Raw genomic sequence first — 17,663 nt, 5'->3', positions numbered from 1 at the left:
TCCTTGCTGAGAAGAATCAAAGAGTAAAACAAGGCATTTCATACTTGTATAAAGAAAAAGCAGATATCTAGGGAGAGGTTAGGTCCACTCAAGAATCAAGGAGGAAATTGCATATGGTGTCAGCGCAAACATACTAAATGAATACTTTATGTTGGTATTTATTGAGGTGAAGGGTTTGGAGGATAGTGAATACAGACTAGGGCATGCTAATGTGCTGCGACATTCTGAGATCAAAGAGCAAATAGGTTAAACAGTTTCAACAGTACATTTAATGTCAGAGAAATGTATACAATATACATCCTGAAATTCTTCTTCTTTGCAAACGTCCATGAAAACAGAGGAGTGCCCCAGAGAATGACTGACAGTTAACTGTTAGAAACCCGAAGCCCCCCGAGGTCCTCTGACCCATGCATAAACATCAGCAAAGCAACGATCCCCCCTTCCCCACCAGCAAAAAAACATCTGCACCCCTCACCAAGCACTCAAGCATGCAGCAAAGCATCAATAAAGGCAGTACCCCAAAGACTACTCGTTCACCGGGTCATTCGACTTCCCACAGGCTCCCTCTCTCTCTCCCTAATAAGGGAAAAAGAGGTGTCCCTGTTTCACAGCGAGAGGGGAGACATAATAAAGCAACTCGCTACTTTGTGGTGTTAAAAGTCTGTTGCCTTGTTGTTTCCAAGCTCTGTGCCCAAAGATCTTGGGTCTCTGGGCACACAGCCAACAGCCAGCTCACTGCTTATGATCTTCCATCTCCCACGACACACCAGTTTTCAGCGGCAGCACCGACCCCCCCCCCCCCCCCATCGAATCCGCCCACCTCCAGCGCCACGAAAATCTGGCATCCAGAAGACACACTAGTCTTCTAGACCGCGTCCTTGGCATGTCAAAAAACGGCCGGTTGTGAGGCCCTGAGAGCTGCTCCCATTCCTACAAAGAACCGAAGTCAACCTGTAACTCCAGATCAGGGTCTTCAAAAGAACCCTGAAAAAGAAAAAAAAGAGATATTAAAGATGGAAATAGAGCTGTTTCCAAAGATGCTAGCAAAGGAATCGCCATTAGGCACCATCATCCTCAGCCCCGCCCTCTGGAATATTTAGTGCTGGTCTTCAGAAAAGCATTAATGTGGATAAGTCTCCAGGGCCTGATGCACGCTTTCCTGAATATTGAAAGAAGCAAGTGAGGAGATTGCTAGGGATTTAACAAAGGTCTTGTGCCCTCACCAGCAAAAGGCACGGTCCCAGAGGACTGGAAAATAACAAACGTTATTCCTTTGTTCAAAAAAGAAATATTTTTTTAAGGTGTGTAAGGGATAATCCAGGTAATTATAGGGCAGAGAGTCTCACACCAGTGGTAGAGAAGCAATTTGAGAGGATACTGAGGGATAGAATTTGTCCTGCATGGCTTTGTGTAGGGCAGGTCATGCTAACTTAATCAAGTTTTCTGAGGAGGTGACAAAGGAGCTTGATTAGAGTAAAGCAATGGATATTATCTTCATGGACTTTTGTAAGACATTTGATAAGGTCCCGCATATAGGTTGATTCTGAAGACAAATGCATGGGAACCAGGATGAAGGCAAGTTTAGACTCAGAACTGGCTTGCCCAGAGAAGACAAAGAGTAGGAATACATATATCACAGTTATTCTGGCTGAAGGTCCATAACAAGTGCTGTTCCACACGGATTGATTCTGGGACCTCTAATGGTGATATGTATCAGTGGTTTGGATGAAAATGTAGACGGGTGGATTAGCAAGTTTGCATATGAAACCTAGATTGGTGGAATTGTGGACAATGTAAAGGATTATAAAAGAAGGCAGTGGGATATAGAGCAGTTACAGATAAGAACACAGATAGGTTAGATTAAGATGAAGAATGACATAGTTAATTCAGAAACAAAAGTTCTGAACTTAAAGAAGGGTAACTTTGAAGGTATGAGGCGTGAATTAGCTAAGATAGACTGGCAAATGATACTTAAAGGGTTGACAGTGGATATGCAATGGCAAGCATTTAAAGATCTCATGGATGAACTACAACAATTGTTCATCCCAGTTTGGCAAAAGAATAAACCAGGGAAGGTAGTGCACCCGTGGCTGACAAGGGAAATTAGGGATAGTATCAAGTCCAAAGAAGAAACATATAAATTAGCAAAAAAAAAGCAGCACACCTGAGGACTGGGAGAAATTCAGAGACCAGCAGAGGAGGACAAAGGGCTTAATTAGGAAAGGGAAAAACGATTATGAGAGAAAGCTGGCAGGGAACATAAAAACTGACTGTAAAAGCTTTTATAGATATGTGAAAAGAAAAAGATTGGTCAAGACAAATGTAGGTCCCTTACAATCAGAAACAGGTAAATTGATCATAGAGAACAAGGACATGGCAGACCAATTGAATAATTACTTTGGTTCTGTCTTCACTAAGGAAGACATAAATAATCTTCCGGAAATAGTAGGGGACCGAGGGTCTAGTGAAATGGAGGAACTGAGGGAAATACATGTTAGTAGGGAAGTGGTGTTAGGTAAATTGAAGGGATGAAAGGCAGATAAATCCTCCGGGCCAGATGGTCTGCATCCCAGAGTGCTTAAGCAAGTAGCCCAAGAAATAATGGATGCATTAGTGATGATTTTTCAAAACTCCTTAGATTCTGGATTAGTTCCTGAGGATTGGAATGTAACCCCACTTTTTAAAAAAGGAGGAAGAGAGAAACCGGGGTAATTATAGACTGGTTAGTCTGATATCGGTGGTGGGGAAAATGCTAGTCAGTTATCAAAGATGTGATAACAGCACATTTGGAAAGAGGTGAAATCATCGGACAAAGTCAGCATGGATTTGTGAAAGGAAAATCATGTCTGACGAATCTTATAGAATCTTATGAAGATGTAACTAGTAGAGTGGATGGGGAGAGCCAGTGGATGTGGTATACTTAGATTTTCAAAAGGCTTTTGACAAGGTCCCACACCGGAGATTAGTGTGCAAAATTAAAGCACACGGTATTGGGGGTATGGTATTGATGTGGATAGAAAATTGGTTGGCAGACAGGAAGCAAAGAGTGGGAGTAAACGGGACCTTTTCAGAATGGCAGGCAGTGACTAGTGGGGTACTGCAAGGCTCAGTGCTGGGACCCCAGTTGTTTACAATAAATATTAGTGATTTAGATGAGGGAATTAAATGCAGCGTCTCCAAGTTTGCGGATGACATGAAGCTGGGCGGCGGTGTTAGCTGTGAGGAGGATGCTAAGAGGATGCAGGGTGACTTGGGTAGGTTAGGTGAGTGGGCAAATTCATGGCAGATGCAATTTAATGTGGATAAATGTGAGGTTATCCACTTTGGTTGCAAGAACAGGAAAACAGATTATTATCTGAACGGTGGCCGATTAGGAAAAGGGGAGATGCAACGAGACTTGGGTGTCATTGTACACCAGTCATTGAAGGTGTGCATGCAGGTACAGCAGGCGGTGAAAAAGGCAAATGGTATGTAGGCATTCATAGCAAAAGGATTTGAGTACAGCAGCAGGGAGGTTCTACTGCAGTTGTACAGGGCCTTGGTGAGACTGCACCTAGAATATTGTGTGCAGTTTTGGTCCCCTAATCTGAGGAAAGACATTCTTGCCACAGAGGGGGTACAAAGAAGGTTCATCAGATTGATTCCTGGGATGGCAGGACTTTCATATGAAGAAAGACTGGATCAACTAGGCTTATACTCACTGGAATTTAGAAGATTGAGGGGGGATCTTATTGAAACGTATAAAATTCTAAAGGGATTGGACAGGCTAGATGCAGGAAGATTGTTTCCGATGTTGGGGAAATCCAGATCGAGGGGTCACAGTTTAAGGATAAAGGGGAAGCCTTTTAGGACCGAGATGAGGAGAAACTTCTTCATACAGAGAGTGGTAAATCTGTGGAATTCTCTGCCACAGGAAACAGTTGAGGCTGGTTCATTGGCTATATTTAAGAGGAAGTTAGATATGGCCCTTGTGGCTAAAGGGATCAGGGGTGTGGAGAGAAAGCAGGTACAGGGTTCTGAGTTGGATGATCAGCCATGTTCATACTGAATGGCGGTGCAGGCTCGAAGGGCCGAACGGCCTACTCCTGCACTTATTTTCTATGTTTCTGCAAAATGTCTGCCTTTGCATATATAACCACAATGTTTATAGTAGTATTTTGTGTGTAACGCATTTTGAGAAAATTCAGAGAGAAATGATGATGCTATTTTACAGGCCTAAGCCTCTGTTTGCTCATCAGTGGTGGACTGTTCATGAAAAGGTTATCTTTATATGAACTCTAATTACTATTCCATTAAATGGTAAGACATTATTGCAAGCACTTAGTTCAGGGCAGCAAGAAAAATATTATTAATGTGAACATTCTTGTTTTATTGCTACAAAATTTCATTTAAATGCATTAGGAGCTAAATTAATTATTTAAATTAAGTTCATACTATGCTTTCTCGTTATCTATAAAGTATTTCTAGTCATTTTCCATAGAATTATGAGGCACAGAAACCACCAATATACAGCCAGACAATTAATCAGCTTCTTAGCACTACATATTTTAAAGTGGGCTTTTGATGGGAAGGACTCTTGTGACAGTGACTGTATAAATCATCTTGTCAGCAAAAATGCTTATACAAAAGTTCAAGGTTTCCTGTCCTTGATGACACTAATTAAAACTTGTGCCCACTTTTCTTTCAGCGAGCCAGAGAACCAAAGGCTGTGGAGTGCAAATTAAGGTCAGTTTGAATGAGGACCATATTTAATATCCTGTGAATGCTATCAATGCTGTGGACTCTGGTTAAAGAGGAGCTGAGGTCATGCACCAGTTCAGCAGCTGTCAGCTAGTCTTAAATTGTCACCATCTTGCCCACTAAAGAAGAATCAATGCAGGAAGACAAAGGAGGAGTACTGGTATGATGGTCAAATATTTTAAATGTGTCAGCTGTTAGTATCAACTAAAAGAAAATCATGCGCTTTTTTTAAACATCAGTGCATCTTGTTTGTCTTGTTACACATTGCCCTCTTTATTATTTATAAGTGTTTCCAACCACCCCTCCATCCCATTTTATGCATCTCCTAATTCTACCAAGACACCCTACAAAATTTAAAAACCTTCTCCCTTCCCAAATGAAAACCAGGAATCTATTTAATAAAGACCTTTTCTTCCACTGCATATGCTGGATCACAGGGGTCCTCCATGGGTTACTGAAATATTTGTGTTGCAAAAATCTCCATAATTAAACCAATGTTTTAGCAAAATACAAAAGCTATGAGTGGAAAGGTTTTGCCTTTTTTTTTAACTTCAATACAACAATTTGTTTAATAATGCTCTTGCTTTTGTTAATTTTAAAGAAATATAATTTGTTATTATTGTTTGTACTTTTCATTTCCAAGATATTAACGTTAAACACAACTTGCTGAATTTCTACTTCCACACTGATCTGACCTTAGCCATCTCCAGTGATTCCCTGCCACCACCCAGGTCTCATCACTTATCAAATACAATTCAAGATTCTTATCATTTAAATATATACATGTATGCCATCAAGTGGAAAAAACGTTCCTTTGGACCAAGCACCAGTAGCATTGTACTATTTACTTTTTATCTTGTGTCGTGAATACACCTTATGCTAAATGTCAATCTTCTGGAATATATTTTATTTGTTCATTTATTTGTTGTAATATTACTTTATGTGTTGTGTGTGAGTTATATGTACAGTGCTGTGCAAGTGGTCTGGAGGAGTGTTGTTCCATTTGGTGATAAACATGTATAATTAATAGTTGAATAACAATAAATGTGAACTTGACCACACACATCTGATCACCTATGTTTATTCTCTCAATGTTCCATCAGAAAAAAGGTACTGGAGCCTCAGGACACACATCACCAGGTTCAGGAACAGGTACTACCCCTCAACCATCAGGCTCTTGAACCAAAGGGGATAACTTCCTTCAATTTCATTTGCCCCATCATTGAAATGTTCCCACAACCTATGACTTCACTTTTAAGGACTCTTCATTTCTTGGTCTTGATATTTATTGCTTGCTTGCTTATTTATCTATCTATCTATCTATTTATTTATTTATTATTATTTATTCTTCCTTTTTGTATTTGCACAGTTTGTTGGCTTTTGCACACTGATTGAGCACCAATGCTAGTGTGATCTTTCATTCAATCTATTATGGTTATTGTTCTATGGATTTATTGCATGTGCCTGAAAGAAAATGAACCTCAGGCTTGTATATGGATACATATATGTTCTTTAATAATGAACATCCTTTGAATGTGTTCATTCCACCCCTCTGCCACCTTCCGTCTGCCCCTGATTCCATCTGTCCATCATTTTCTTTCCCCATGTCTGCTTCCACTCTCATCTGCACCTTTTCCTTGTGCTGCTACATACTGGCAATCTTTCCAAATGACAAGCCTTAATTCAGGTACGCTTCCACAGACACACATGGCTGTCACTGGCTTACTGTGGAGAATTTGGTGAGCTGTGGTAATCGTTGGAGGGGGTGGATAGGAGTGTGGACATTGATCCTGAGCTAAATGAGTGGGGAGATCTCAGTCAGTGTTGGTCTGGAGGAATACCAAGAGCCAGGTATCCTGTCTCTGTCACATTCAGCTGTTAGATATTGTAGCCCACTTCTGAAATTCAGTATTGTTGAAGAGTTAAATTGGGGAAAGGCACAGAGATTTAAAAACATGAATGGCAACTTTAAATATGGAACAGGGAAAACATGAAAAGGGTGTTGACTGATTACCCTTTCAAAGAGATAGTGCAGACAATGGACTGAATGGCCTTCTTCAATATTGTACTGTTCTTTACAGGAAAGATGATAAAATTCAGGATGAAATAATTTCCTAATATATGATTGCATCAATAGGTTTAACTGTAATTACATAAAACTTGACATAATCTTAAGATTAGTCCTCCAGTGAAATGAAGTTTAATAATGGTAAGTGGCATAATTATTAAATTATCAGAATAGTAACCACTGACCTGGACTAACTATCTGGACAAATGTGTTCAAATTCCTCTGTGGGAGGTTCTGAAAGTTCAGCTTGTTAAGAATCTGCATCCTTTTCTATTGTTGCTCTCAGAAATGGTGACCTCAAAACTACTGACTGTCATGAAAAACAGAAGCAAGATTATTTGGGTAATGAATAAGATAAGATATGATAAAACTTTATTTATCCTAAAGGAAATTATAGTTGCAAGGTTGCTCAGTCAGAAAAATATACTTTAAAATACAAGATGTCAGCATTGAGATATGAAAAAGTATGCAAAATGTGCTTTAATACAGCCGTAACATCCTCACTACACAGTAGTATAAAGAAGAAAAGGACAAAGGAGAGTTGCGCAGTTTGGTGCAACGAAAAGAACTACTTTCACACAGCTCCTGACCTCCAGTGGATGTTATTTTTTGTGGAGATTGAACATTCCTCTGTGAGTGGATCCCTGACATCTTCATGGAGAGACCACAATCCCTGCAGATTAGTGTTAACATCTCTTCCTTGCTGACAGTCAACACGGGTGTTTATCCCACTACTCTGCCCCCTGTACACTAATGACTGTGTGAGTAGGCACAGCTCGAACACCATCTATAGATTGGCCGATGACATCATGTTGTTAGCACAATCACAAGATGGTGATAAGGAGGCATACAGGAGTGATATTGATTGGCTGGTTGAACGGTGAATGCAACAGCAACCTTGTATTCAATGTTAGCGAGGTCAAGGAACTGATTGTGACTTCAGAAAGGGGAAGTCAGGAGAAAACACATCAGTCCTGAGTGAGGGGTCAGTGGTTGAAAGGGTGATCAGCTTCAAGTTCCTGGGATGAAATCATGAAGAAAGCACACAAACAGTTATACTTCATTTGGAGTTTGAGGAGATTTGGTATGTCACCAAAGACTTTAGCAAGTGTCTGCAGATGTACTGGGGAAGAGCATTCTGACCGGATGCATCAGAGCCTGGTGTGAAGTTTTCAATACGTATTGGAAGAGATTTCAGAAGGTGGTAGACGCAGCCAGCTCTGCCATTGAGGACATCCTCAAACAGCACACCACACGAAGGAGGCATCCATCGTTAAGGTCCCTCACCATCTGGAACATGCCCGCTACTCATTACCACCAACTGGTAGGAGTTACAGGAGTGTGACGATGCACACTCAAAGTTTTAGGAATAGTTTCTTGCCGTCTGTCACCAGATACTTGAACAGTCCATGAACCCATGAGCTATTCTTGCTTCACATTATTTATTTATTTATATTGTAACTTACAGTAATTATTTATGTCTAGTACTATACAAAGGAGCACATTTCATGAATATGAAAGTGATTTTGATTTTGAACTGTGGGTATTTCTTCCAGGTGCTCTGGTTTTCTCCCACGTCTCAAATGTGGGTTGGTAACTGCTTTTGGTAAATTACCTCTTGTGTGTAGGTGAGTGATACAGTCGGGGAGGGGGGTGGGTTGACTTGATTGGAATACACGGAAAATGAAATTATTCAGGGAGGATCGGTTAAACGGGAGCTTGATGTTTGCACAATGGCCCTGTTTCCATATTTGATTCTGAGATCCTGTCTTTGCCTGACAGCAAAAGCAGATAAACAGCAGCTTGATTGGTGTTTCAACCAAGTCTCATTTCCGCTGCAAACAGGCAGCCCCTGTCTCACCTCCTGTGTGAAATGCAGCCACTCAGGAAAGGTACCATTGAGCTCAAGTTGGTTGGATAATCCAGCCAGAGTCAGCACACTCAAGAAAGGAACAAGAAATGAAGGAAGGAAAGAAAAATCTGGGAAAACAATATCAAAAATGCTGTTTCATTTCCTTTCATGTTTCTCAGACCCTACAATTGTTTGAATTTCCTTCAACCCTTCCTCTTCCTCTCCTGCTTATGCAGTGTATCAAACATAACATCTCCTGCCTGTATACAATTTCCTTAGTCATAGGCTTGCAATTGATTTTCAGTTCTCAGCAAAGTGGGGGCCATAGCTGGTATGAGGGTAAACAAAGTCACAAACAAAAGCTTTCTATATTTCTGGAGAATCAAGAAAGTAAAACAGGAAATATTTCAAGATTGATGAACTTGTTCCTGACAGTTCCAAGTGTGTGAGTGGGATCATAACATTGGATGCAGAAGCACTTTTGCAGAATCTCAGCTGAATTTGAGCTGGCTGTCTTTCAAGGTAGTCTAACCTTTGCAGATTCTGTAATCTCTGACATTTGTTCCCCTGAGCGTACAGTATGTCCATTTCTCTTTGCTTCTTTCTACCCCATAAAGTAATGCCTACTCACCGGCCGCTGGCCGACAACAGCCATGTTTGTCCATTCTCAGTGTTCTCTGCACTCATACTTGCTTTGACTCCACCACTTGTAGTACATTGTTTGTTTTGTCATGATAGCAGGGCATACAAAGAACCTGACCATAAATCACACCACTGACCTTTAAGTATAACATAAAACTCTTCATGGGTGAAAAGCTATCAGAGAAATTTTAACGAAGCAGTGAAACTCACATCAGCTCAGCAGTATTCCTGATTCATATCGTACATCTGATCAACAGCAGTAAGTCAGCTGAGCCACTTGAGGTCCAGGGTGATAACAAAGTGTGGAGAACAGCATCTTACTAAAGACCATAGCTATAGATCAGCTATGAATCTGTTCAGAGCTGGAAGGTTTGAAAGAGAACTACTAGATTCAGGAATGACAAACTCAAGTTACAGTACACTGGAGTTTTTTTCTCCAGTCTGCTGAAGGGTCTCGGCCCAAAACATCGACTGTACGTTTTTCCATAGATGCTGCCTGGCCTGCTGAGTTCCTCCAGCATTTTGTGTGTGTTGCACAGACTTCCGGCATCTGCACATTTTTCTCTTGTTTAGAAACACTGGACGACCGGTATGTGGTACTGGCTCCTTGAATTTCTCCCTCCCATAGTGGGCTTTCAGGTTATGGCCCATCTAAAGATGGAATGCAACAAAGATATAAGATGGAGGCTAAGCCAAGATTATCATCATCATCAGGTGCCGTTTCCAGTTTGAGCTTTGACTGTCATGGCCCACACACTCCTGTTTCGGGTCAAGTGGGGAGCAAAGTCACCACAGAAGATGGAAATCTGAAATAAAATAAAAATTGCTGGAAAGACTCAGAAGGTCAAAGCTCAGATAAAAAGTTAAAAGCCTAAAGCATTAACACTGTTTTCCTTCCCACAGATACTGCTTTACTTGCTGAGAATTTCCAACATTTTCTGTTTTCAGTTTTATCTTGTATATCTGAGTCTGAGGCCTCCATTAGTCAGAGTTGACCATGGATATTGTGGCCTAGCTGTCTAGATAAGCAAGCCGGGACAGTATGATGTGGAGAGCAAGCTGTTGCCCATGTAGCAAGCTCCCCTTCTCCACGCAAATGATGAACCCAAAGGGACAGCAGAGACCGATACAGTTTGGTACCAGCAGCATTGCAGGAGTTTCCAGTCAGCATTGAACTACCGGTAAATGTAAGCCTGCCTTAGGAACTCCAGGTCCAGATTTTTCCCTCAGGGTTTATTTCTGAAGTCTTCCCCGTGAGTAGATGTAGCCATAAGGCAATGGAGGTTTGAGTTTAGAGTTCCCCTCTCCTTGGTGAGCTGCCAACCATGGCTGATAAATCCCATCTGTCCAATATCTATGTGACCTAAATATGCCACAATTTGCTTAAATCGTTTCAATGGAAATACTCCAGCCTATCTACACTCCCTACTTGGCTTTGTACTTCTTCCAATAGCACCTCTGTCAACTTATAAATTGAACTGCATTTTCTTGGCCAAACATTAGAATCAACCCATTCTCTTTGAAGACAGTTAATATAAGTGCATTCTCTGACTCCAGATGTATGTTATCTTCTTGGTCCATAATTGGTGCTATTTGTTTTTCTTTGACTTGTATTTGCCAACTTTGCAAAAATTGAATGAGATGAAATTCCTACAATGACATCGGACATATAGACTAGTCCATAAGATTGGTATAGCTACAGGGTGTTTGTGCATTTCAATAAAATGGGTATTTCTCCATGGTACTAATATTGTTAACTCATGACGATCTTTTTGGTTCTGAAAATTCAGTTTCTCAAGAATGGAGTTTTCAATCATCAGATTTTAATTGTTGGAACTTCTGTTTTGATACAAAATGTACTTTATCTATCTGTTTTGTCTCTCCCTTAATCAGTTTTCTTTTCCCTCTCCCACTTTATTTTGATTTCCATGTGTGATTTGACAATGAACTGATTGCTCACTGTTACAATTTCTGTTTTAGAATCTTAGTTGCTTGCTAACATTTCAATCAGAGCAGTTAAGCAGATGGAACATACTGTTCACAAAGATCCGAGATATCCTCCCTTCAAAGCACAATGTGTATTTTCAACTCTAATTTAATTTCCATTGCAAAAAGTCATAGAAAATAAATGGGCAAATATATTAGATAAATGACAAGTCAATTTGTTGACTGTGTAAAGCAAATCCTATTCTTTGGACACTGATCTAATTGGCATTGGGGACGTAATGACAGATTCATATATTACAGATGTAATCGGAGCAGTAGTGATAGGAGACTCTATTGGTAAAAATGAAATCAAATCCTTAGAAAGAGGTGACATAACATTAGCCCCTCTGAACCAGATCCAGCATTTCCAGATACCTTGACCAAAGAGCAAAGAGCAAAGAGGGCATTAGATCAGTCAAGTTGATTACTGAAGTCATGGACTGACTCTTCCACTGACTCTGGGCCATACGCAAACTCAAGTTGGTTACCCCCAGATAAAAATAGAAAGCGTGCTAATTAATCATGAATCTGGGCAGAAGGTGGTGTCTTACTGTCATACAGACCAGCATAAAGGATCTGCAGATCCTCATTACGTCTGCCTGCCAGCCATTCTCTTCCTTGAGGCTGTGGATCACACGTCTCCCCCTGCGGACCGTTCAGAAGACAAAACGTGAGAACTTCTTGTCCGGCTCCACGAAGTGGACTCAGAAATTGGTAGATGACCTTGGTGGATCCTTGAGCAGGGAATGCACCTTGCAGACTCTTCACCTCCGAGAACTCCTCTCTCACATCAACTTCTATCGACTGCAGAAGGAGAAATTGCTACAAGTCTGTCTGGTATTAGCACAACTCCCTCTGACTTTGCAGTATTTCACGAGCACCTTTGAGGGTGAAGAACTTCTCGATGTTCTCCTTGGCTGTTCCCCATCAATGAGACAGAGAATTAAGGAGGGGCTTCCTGGTTTTCCAACCCATGTAACCCCCCCCCCCCCCTTTAGTTCCTCCACATTCTCTGGAGTCAGCAGCTTGTCCCCCTGCTTGACTTCTGGTCCTTCCATAGGTTACAGGAAGCAGTGGTCAGAGAAGAACACCAGTATAATGTCGGTGGATCTGAACGTAACCTCCTTTGATATGATGAGTAAGACTATCTAAGACTATAGAGAATTACCTAGTCCAGTCCAAGTGCGTAGGTGCTGAAGATGTTGGACAACTTTGCATCTTTAGCTGATTCCAATAGCAGCCTGGAGCTGTTGTCCAGTCTCCTGATAACACTGGTCGAATGTCCATCTGCATCAATGTATCAGTTGAAGTCACTGATTGAAATATCTGGCAGGGATGTTGGTAGCAGTGGTAGGAGCTGCTCACACAGCAGGGGTGGAGTGTGTACATGGATTTGCTGGAGCAGAGTGTTTTGGTACATTATGTTTGCCACAAAGAAATGCCCACACCGTCTCTTTAACTTCAGTGATTGAGAAGATGCCTCTCTGCAGCGGAATACCCAGGCCAGTTGTGTGACTATCACCCCTTGACCATATGGACAATCTCTGGGAGCACCATCATGACCACCTCCAATAGTTGTGAAGGTGTGGCAGCCCACATTCCTGTAGAAAAGTCCTTGGCCAAGTACTTCAAGGCATTGACACACCACATTGTGCTCTTCACTCTACATACACATAGGGATGCCAGATTAATCTCCAGTCACTGGAGTTCAGGGCTTGCAAATACATCCCATTCTCAGTCAGCCTGAGGCATCAAACTCACCGCTTTGATAAACTGCCTCACTAGTTTGGGGTCAGGTATGGGAATGGATTATTGTCATGATTAATTATGCTGTATTGTCTTCCCATATGCATAATTTCACTTGCCTCACATGATTTGTGGCTAATGGTTTTGGTATTCCAAGAGTAAAGCCTTGGATTGCTTCCCATTCTTTATCTGTACGAGTTTACTTGTCATCCTCAAACGGAAGCATGCCAAGTTCCACAGGAACACTAACACACCCAGGTCCACCTCCGCAGACATCCATTAATGTTGAGAAAACATTTTCTTTGATTAGATATAGAATAAGATACTGTCAGTGCCTTATATCCCAGCAGAAAATTTCACCCCTAGCTGCTCACATTTTGTTTCTCTGGCAAATGCTTAAACCTAAAACAGATGTTTTGCAAGCTCAGTACTTTATCGACCTCAAACTAGTTTCCTAACTATGTGGCCTCTTAAAGACTACATCCCACCACCCTGTGTCTGCCTCAGCCACAACCACAGTTCAAATGTTCCTGACATTTGAATCTTGCAGAGAGCAGACTTTTAAAAAATTAATTGATTGGGCATGAAGCAGTTTGGAATGGCTTGAGATCATGAGAGGTGCTGTATAACACAAATCCTGAAGCATATGTCAGAATGCTCTTTACGGACTACACCTCAGCTTTCAATGCCATCATCCCCTCAAAATTAATCAATAAGCTCCAAGACCTGGGCCTCAGTACCTCCTTGTGCAATTGGAACCTAGATTTTCTTACTTGCAAACCCCAGTCAGTTCAGTTTGGGAATAATACCCCCTCCAACTACAAGGCTGTATGCTTAGTCCCTGCTCTGCTCACTTTACACCTATGATGTGTGACTAAGTGTAGCTCCAATGCCATATTCAAGTTTTCTGATAACATCACTGTTGTGGGCCAAATCAAAGGTGATGATGAATCAGCATACAGGAGGGAGACTGAAAACTTGGCTGAATGTTGTGATAGCAACAACCTCTCAGTCAATGTCAGCAAGACCAAGGAACTGATTGTAGACTTCAGGAGAGGGAAAGCAGGGGTCCATGAGCCAGTCCTCATCAGAGGATCAGAGGTGGAGAGGGTCAGCAACTTCAGATTCCTGGGTGTTACTATTTCAGAGGATCTGTCCTGGACCCAGCACGTAAATATAATTGCGAAGAAAGCTTGGCAGCACCTTTACCTCCTTAGGAGCCTGCAGAAAACTTTGACAAACTTCTATAGATGTGTAGTGGAGAGTATATTGTCTGGCTGCATCACTGCTTGGGCCAATGGCTTTGAATGGAAAAGCTTACAAAAGGTAATGGAATCGACCCCGTTCATCACGGGTAAAGCCCTACCAACCTCTGAGCACATCCACGTAAAATACTGTCATGGGAAGGCAGCATTTATCATTAAAGATCCCCACCACCCAGGCCATGCTCTCTTCTCGCTGCCACCATCAGGTAGAAGGTGCAGGAGCCTCAGCACTTGGACATCACCAGGTTTAAGAATAGTTACTACCCTCAACCATTAGGCTCTTGCATAGAAGGTGTTAACGACACTCACTTGCCTGTCATTGAAATGTTCCTACAAACAATTATCTCACTATAAGGACTCTTTATCTCATTATTTCATGTTTTTGTTATTTATTGCTATTTATTTATATTTGCATTGGCACAGTTTATTGTCTTCTACACTCTGACCGATCTTTCATTGATCCTGTTATTGTTACTATTCTACAGATTTGCTGAGTATGCCTAAAAGAAAATGAATCTCAGAGTTGTATATGAAGACATAGATGTAATTTGGTAATAAAATTTATTTTGAACCTTTGAACTTTGAAACCTTTGGGTCAGTTCATCATTACTTTATCAGCGACTGGACTGGACATTGGTCAAAGCTTTGTTTTTGGTCTTTGTGCTTCAATACGGAAGCACGCTAAACAAAACTTCTGTTATTTTAAACGTGGATGTTTCACACCATGTGTCATTTTGTTTCTCTGAGATTTAAAATTATATGTTTTGTTGGAAACTTTTTGCCATGGTGACCTTAGGAATAACAGAATGCTTGAAACAGATCCAGCATAGACTGCAGGCAACAGACAGGTCCCTGGATACACTGATGTCCATAAAACAGGATTGTTTTGATTTGCTCTTCTGAAATAATTAAATGTTAACCTTCAAATAGCATCAAGTCATCTCTTCATGACACATACTACACACTCACAGGAAGGCTAGGTAAATAATACCAGGGCAGCATAAATATTCGATTAATCCTTAGTGCAGCTCTGTATCTTTTGTTTTTGATTCAATTGTTGTGCTCGACATGTACATTTTAAAACACTTCTGCTGAACAATGGGATTGGCCTTCATTGTGACAGTGTAGAGCAGGTGATAGCTGGCCACAGCCCATTTTACATCTCTCCTAACTTCAGTCCCCATTGAAGGTATAAAATGAGCTGCTGACTGCTTTTCACCCTTTTCACACCAAATACATGATTAAAATTCACCCCCATGCCAGGGGTACGACTGGTATCATTGGATCCTAAAAGAGTGAGAAGAAAAAAAACTAGTGTGAAGCATATCATCAGGTTTCTAGTAATGATGCAAATCTGGATGGAACCTTTTCAGGATGTAGCTTAATGCTACAGCTGAGGTCAAATGGAAGAATTATTTTGAAGAGGAAACAATCCGGGATGATACCCCTAGAATAGATAGATAGTTTATTGATTCCAAAGGAAATGACAGTCACAGTAGTATTACAAGTGCACGGATATGCAAATATTAGAAGAGAAGTGAGAAAGAATAAAAAAAATAAGTTACCACCAACAGTCTATTGTGGGGGGGGGGGGGGGGGGTCATAGGTGGACTCATTATACAGCCTAATGGCGGAGGGTAGGCATGACTTCATATAGCGCTCTTTGAAGTAGCGCTGTTGTCTTAATCTATCACTAAAAGCGATCCTCTGATCAGCCAAGGTGGCATGCAGAGGTTGAGAAACACAGTCCACAATTGCTAGGATTGAAGGATCCTTCGGTCTACCACAGCCTCCAGTGTGTCCAGTTTGACTTCTACAACAGAGCCAGCCTTTCTAATCAGTTTATTGAGCCTGTCGGCATCACCCATGTTGATACCATTGCCCCAGCACACCACCACTTAGAAGACTGTGCTGGCACAACAGACTGGTAGAACATGTGGAGGAGAGACCTCCATACTCCAGAGAAAGTAAAAGCGACCCTTTCTTGTACATAGCCTTTCTATTGGTGCTCCACTCAATAATTAAAATCATGGAATTTTTAATTTGAATAATTAATTGAATCAAATTATTCTTAATCACATAGATAGAGGGGAATCATGCCGTCTAATGCATTCTCTTTGGAGGTCAATAGTGTTTCTATAATAGCATTTAACTGTCGATGAGTTATTTTTGCTTTTATTATCCTACCCATATAATTATCATAGATTTTATTGAATAGTCGATGAAGTGTTTCCGGGCATCAGAATGGAACTGAACTTTAACTCATTTGCATTTTTTTCTTCATCTTCCAGTAAATGTTTAACTTGAATCTTCCCCAGAAAAAAACTTGTTCTATTCCATTTAATATCATAATCAACTATGAAGACCAGCTTTATATTTCATTGTTTCGATGCACATGTAACTATGACCTCATAACAAAGTTGGAAAGTCCAGATTTATCTGACCTTGTCTCTTAATTCCTGTTGCCTAATGCCAGGGATCAGGCTTTTAATTCTGCTCTGCAGTGCTTGCAGGAATTAATTATTCATCATGAGGCTTGTTTATAACTGAATAGAGTATTTCAAGATTTGGCTTCATTTTAGCACTCTACAGTGCAGAACAGTTGCATTCTGAGACAGGAAAATGGATGAAAAATAAGTTTCTTATGTAATCAACCTGAACATTATTTCAAGAAAACAGAACTTGTTGTGGTATTGACATAGCACAAGTCCACAGTTCAACAGAAGACAAATATATTCTCTCCTGCTCTCACAACAGACCTCAGTTTCTGACTTGACATGAGGAGCACTTACAAGCCACTAGTAATATCAAAAACCACATGTTCAACCACACGATACACATGCTGAATATTACCTATAGATGCAAGCTGGTTCACAGTTCCATGAACTTTCAATGGTTTTGGCTGACTGGCTAACTCCAGCAAAAAAGTATTAATCTGCAAAATTCCTTGAGCTAATATGAACTACGTGACAGCTATTTATTTATCATTAAGCTGCAAAGAGTCACTGATGCATCTAGCAGATGAACAATCATTTTATTTATCATTTATCTCCTAATTTACACAAAGTGTGGCACCATGACTGAAGTCAATGACACGGGGAATGCAATGAAAACTTTTAGGTGTGCTTCTGTTGGAAACCAGATTTATGAAGATGAAATAAGAGAGAGACAGTACTAATCACTTCATTTTGATTTCTGCTGACTTGAAACTTTGAACTTTCAAGTTCTAATCTGAATTCTCAATTGTTCACTCCTTGAGTCAGTGAAGCCATTGGCAGCCACTCTTCCAATGCCTGCTCACTTCTCATCACAGCTCTCCCACACACAGTTTTTGTTAATTTTTGACTTACAGCTTATGAGCAAC

General features: G+C 40.8%; 1 protein-coding gene and 1 long non-coding RNA gene across 11 annotated transcripts in view; one reads left to right on the top strand and one right to left on the bottom strand.

Moving 5' to 3' along the window:
• The window catches only part of LOC132405391 (uncharacterized), a 160,397-nt gene that overhangs the window by 61,081 nt on the left and 81,653 nt on the right, over positions 1 to 17,663 (top strand). For all 10 annotated transcript variants that reach the window (XR_009515849.1, XR_009515847.1, XR_009515845.1 and 7 more), the window contains one exon: positions 4,688 to 4,725. Coding sequence is in view for 5 of the 10 variants with exons in the window: in XM_059990160.1 (XP_059846143.1) it covers positions 4,688 to 4,725 (38 nt within the window). In the remaining 5 variants the exon portion in view is untranslated. The remainder of the gene's footprint in view (positions 1 to 4,687; positions 4,726 to 17,663) is intronic.
• Positions 257 to 14,827, bottom strand: LOC132405396 (uncharacterized). The gene is made up of 3 exons (XR_009515854.1): positions 9,292 to 14,827; positions 6,994 to 7,118; positions 257 to 984 (listed from the first exon to the last, which is right to left on the bottom strand). It is a non-coding gene; the product is annotated as an uncharacterized LOC132405396 (long non-coding RNA).

Source organism: Hypanus sabinus, chromosome 15, assembly GCF_030144855.1.
Source record: "Hypanus sabinus isolate sHypSab1 chromosome 15, sHypSab1.hap1, whole genome shotgun sequence".
NCBI lineage: Eukaryota > Metazoa > Chordata > Chondrichthyes > Myliobatiformes > Dasyatidae > Hypanus > Hypanus sabinus.
This window is presented reverse-complemented; position numbering and strand designations above follow the sequence as displayed.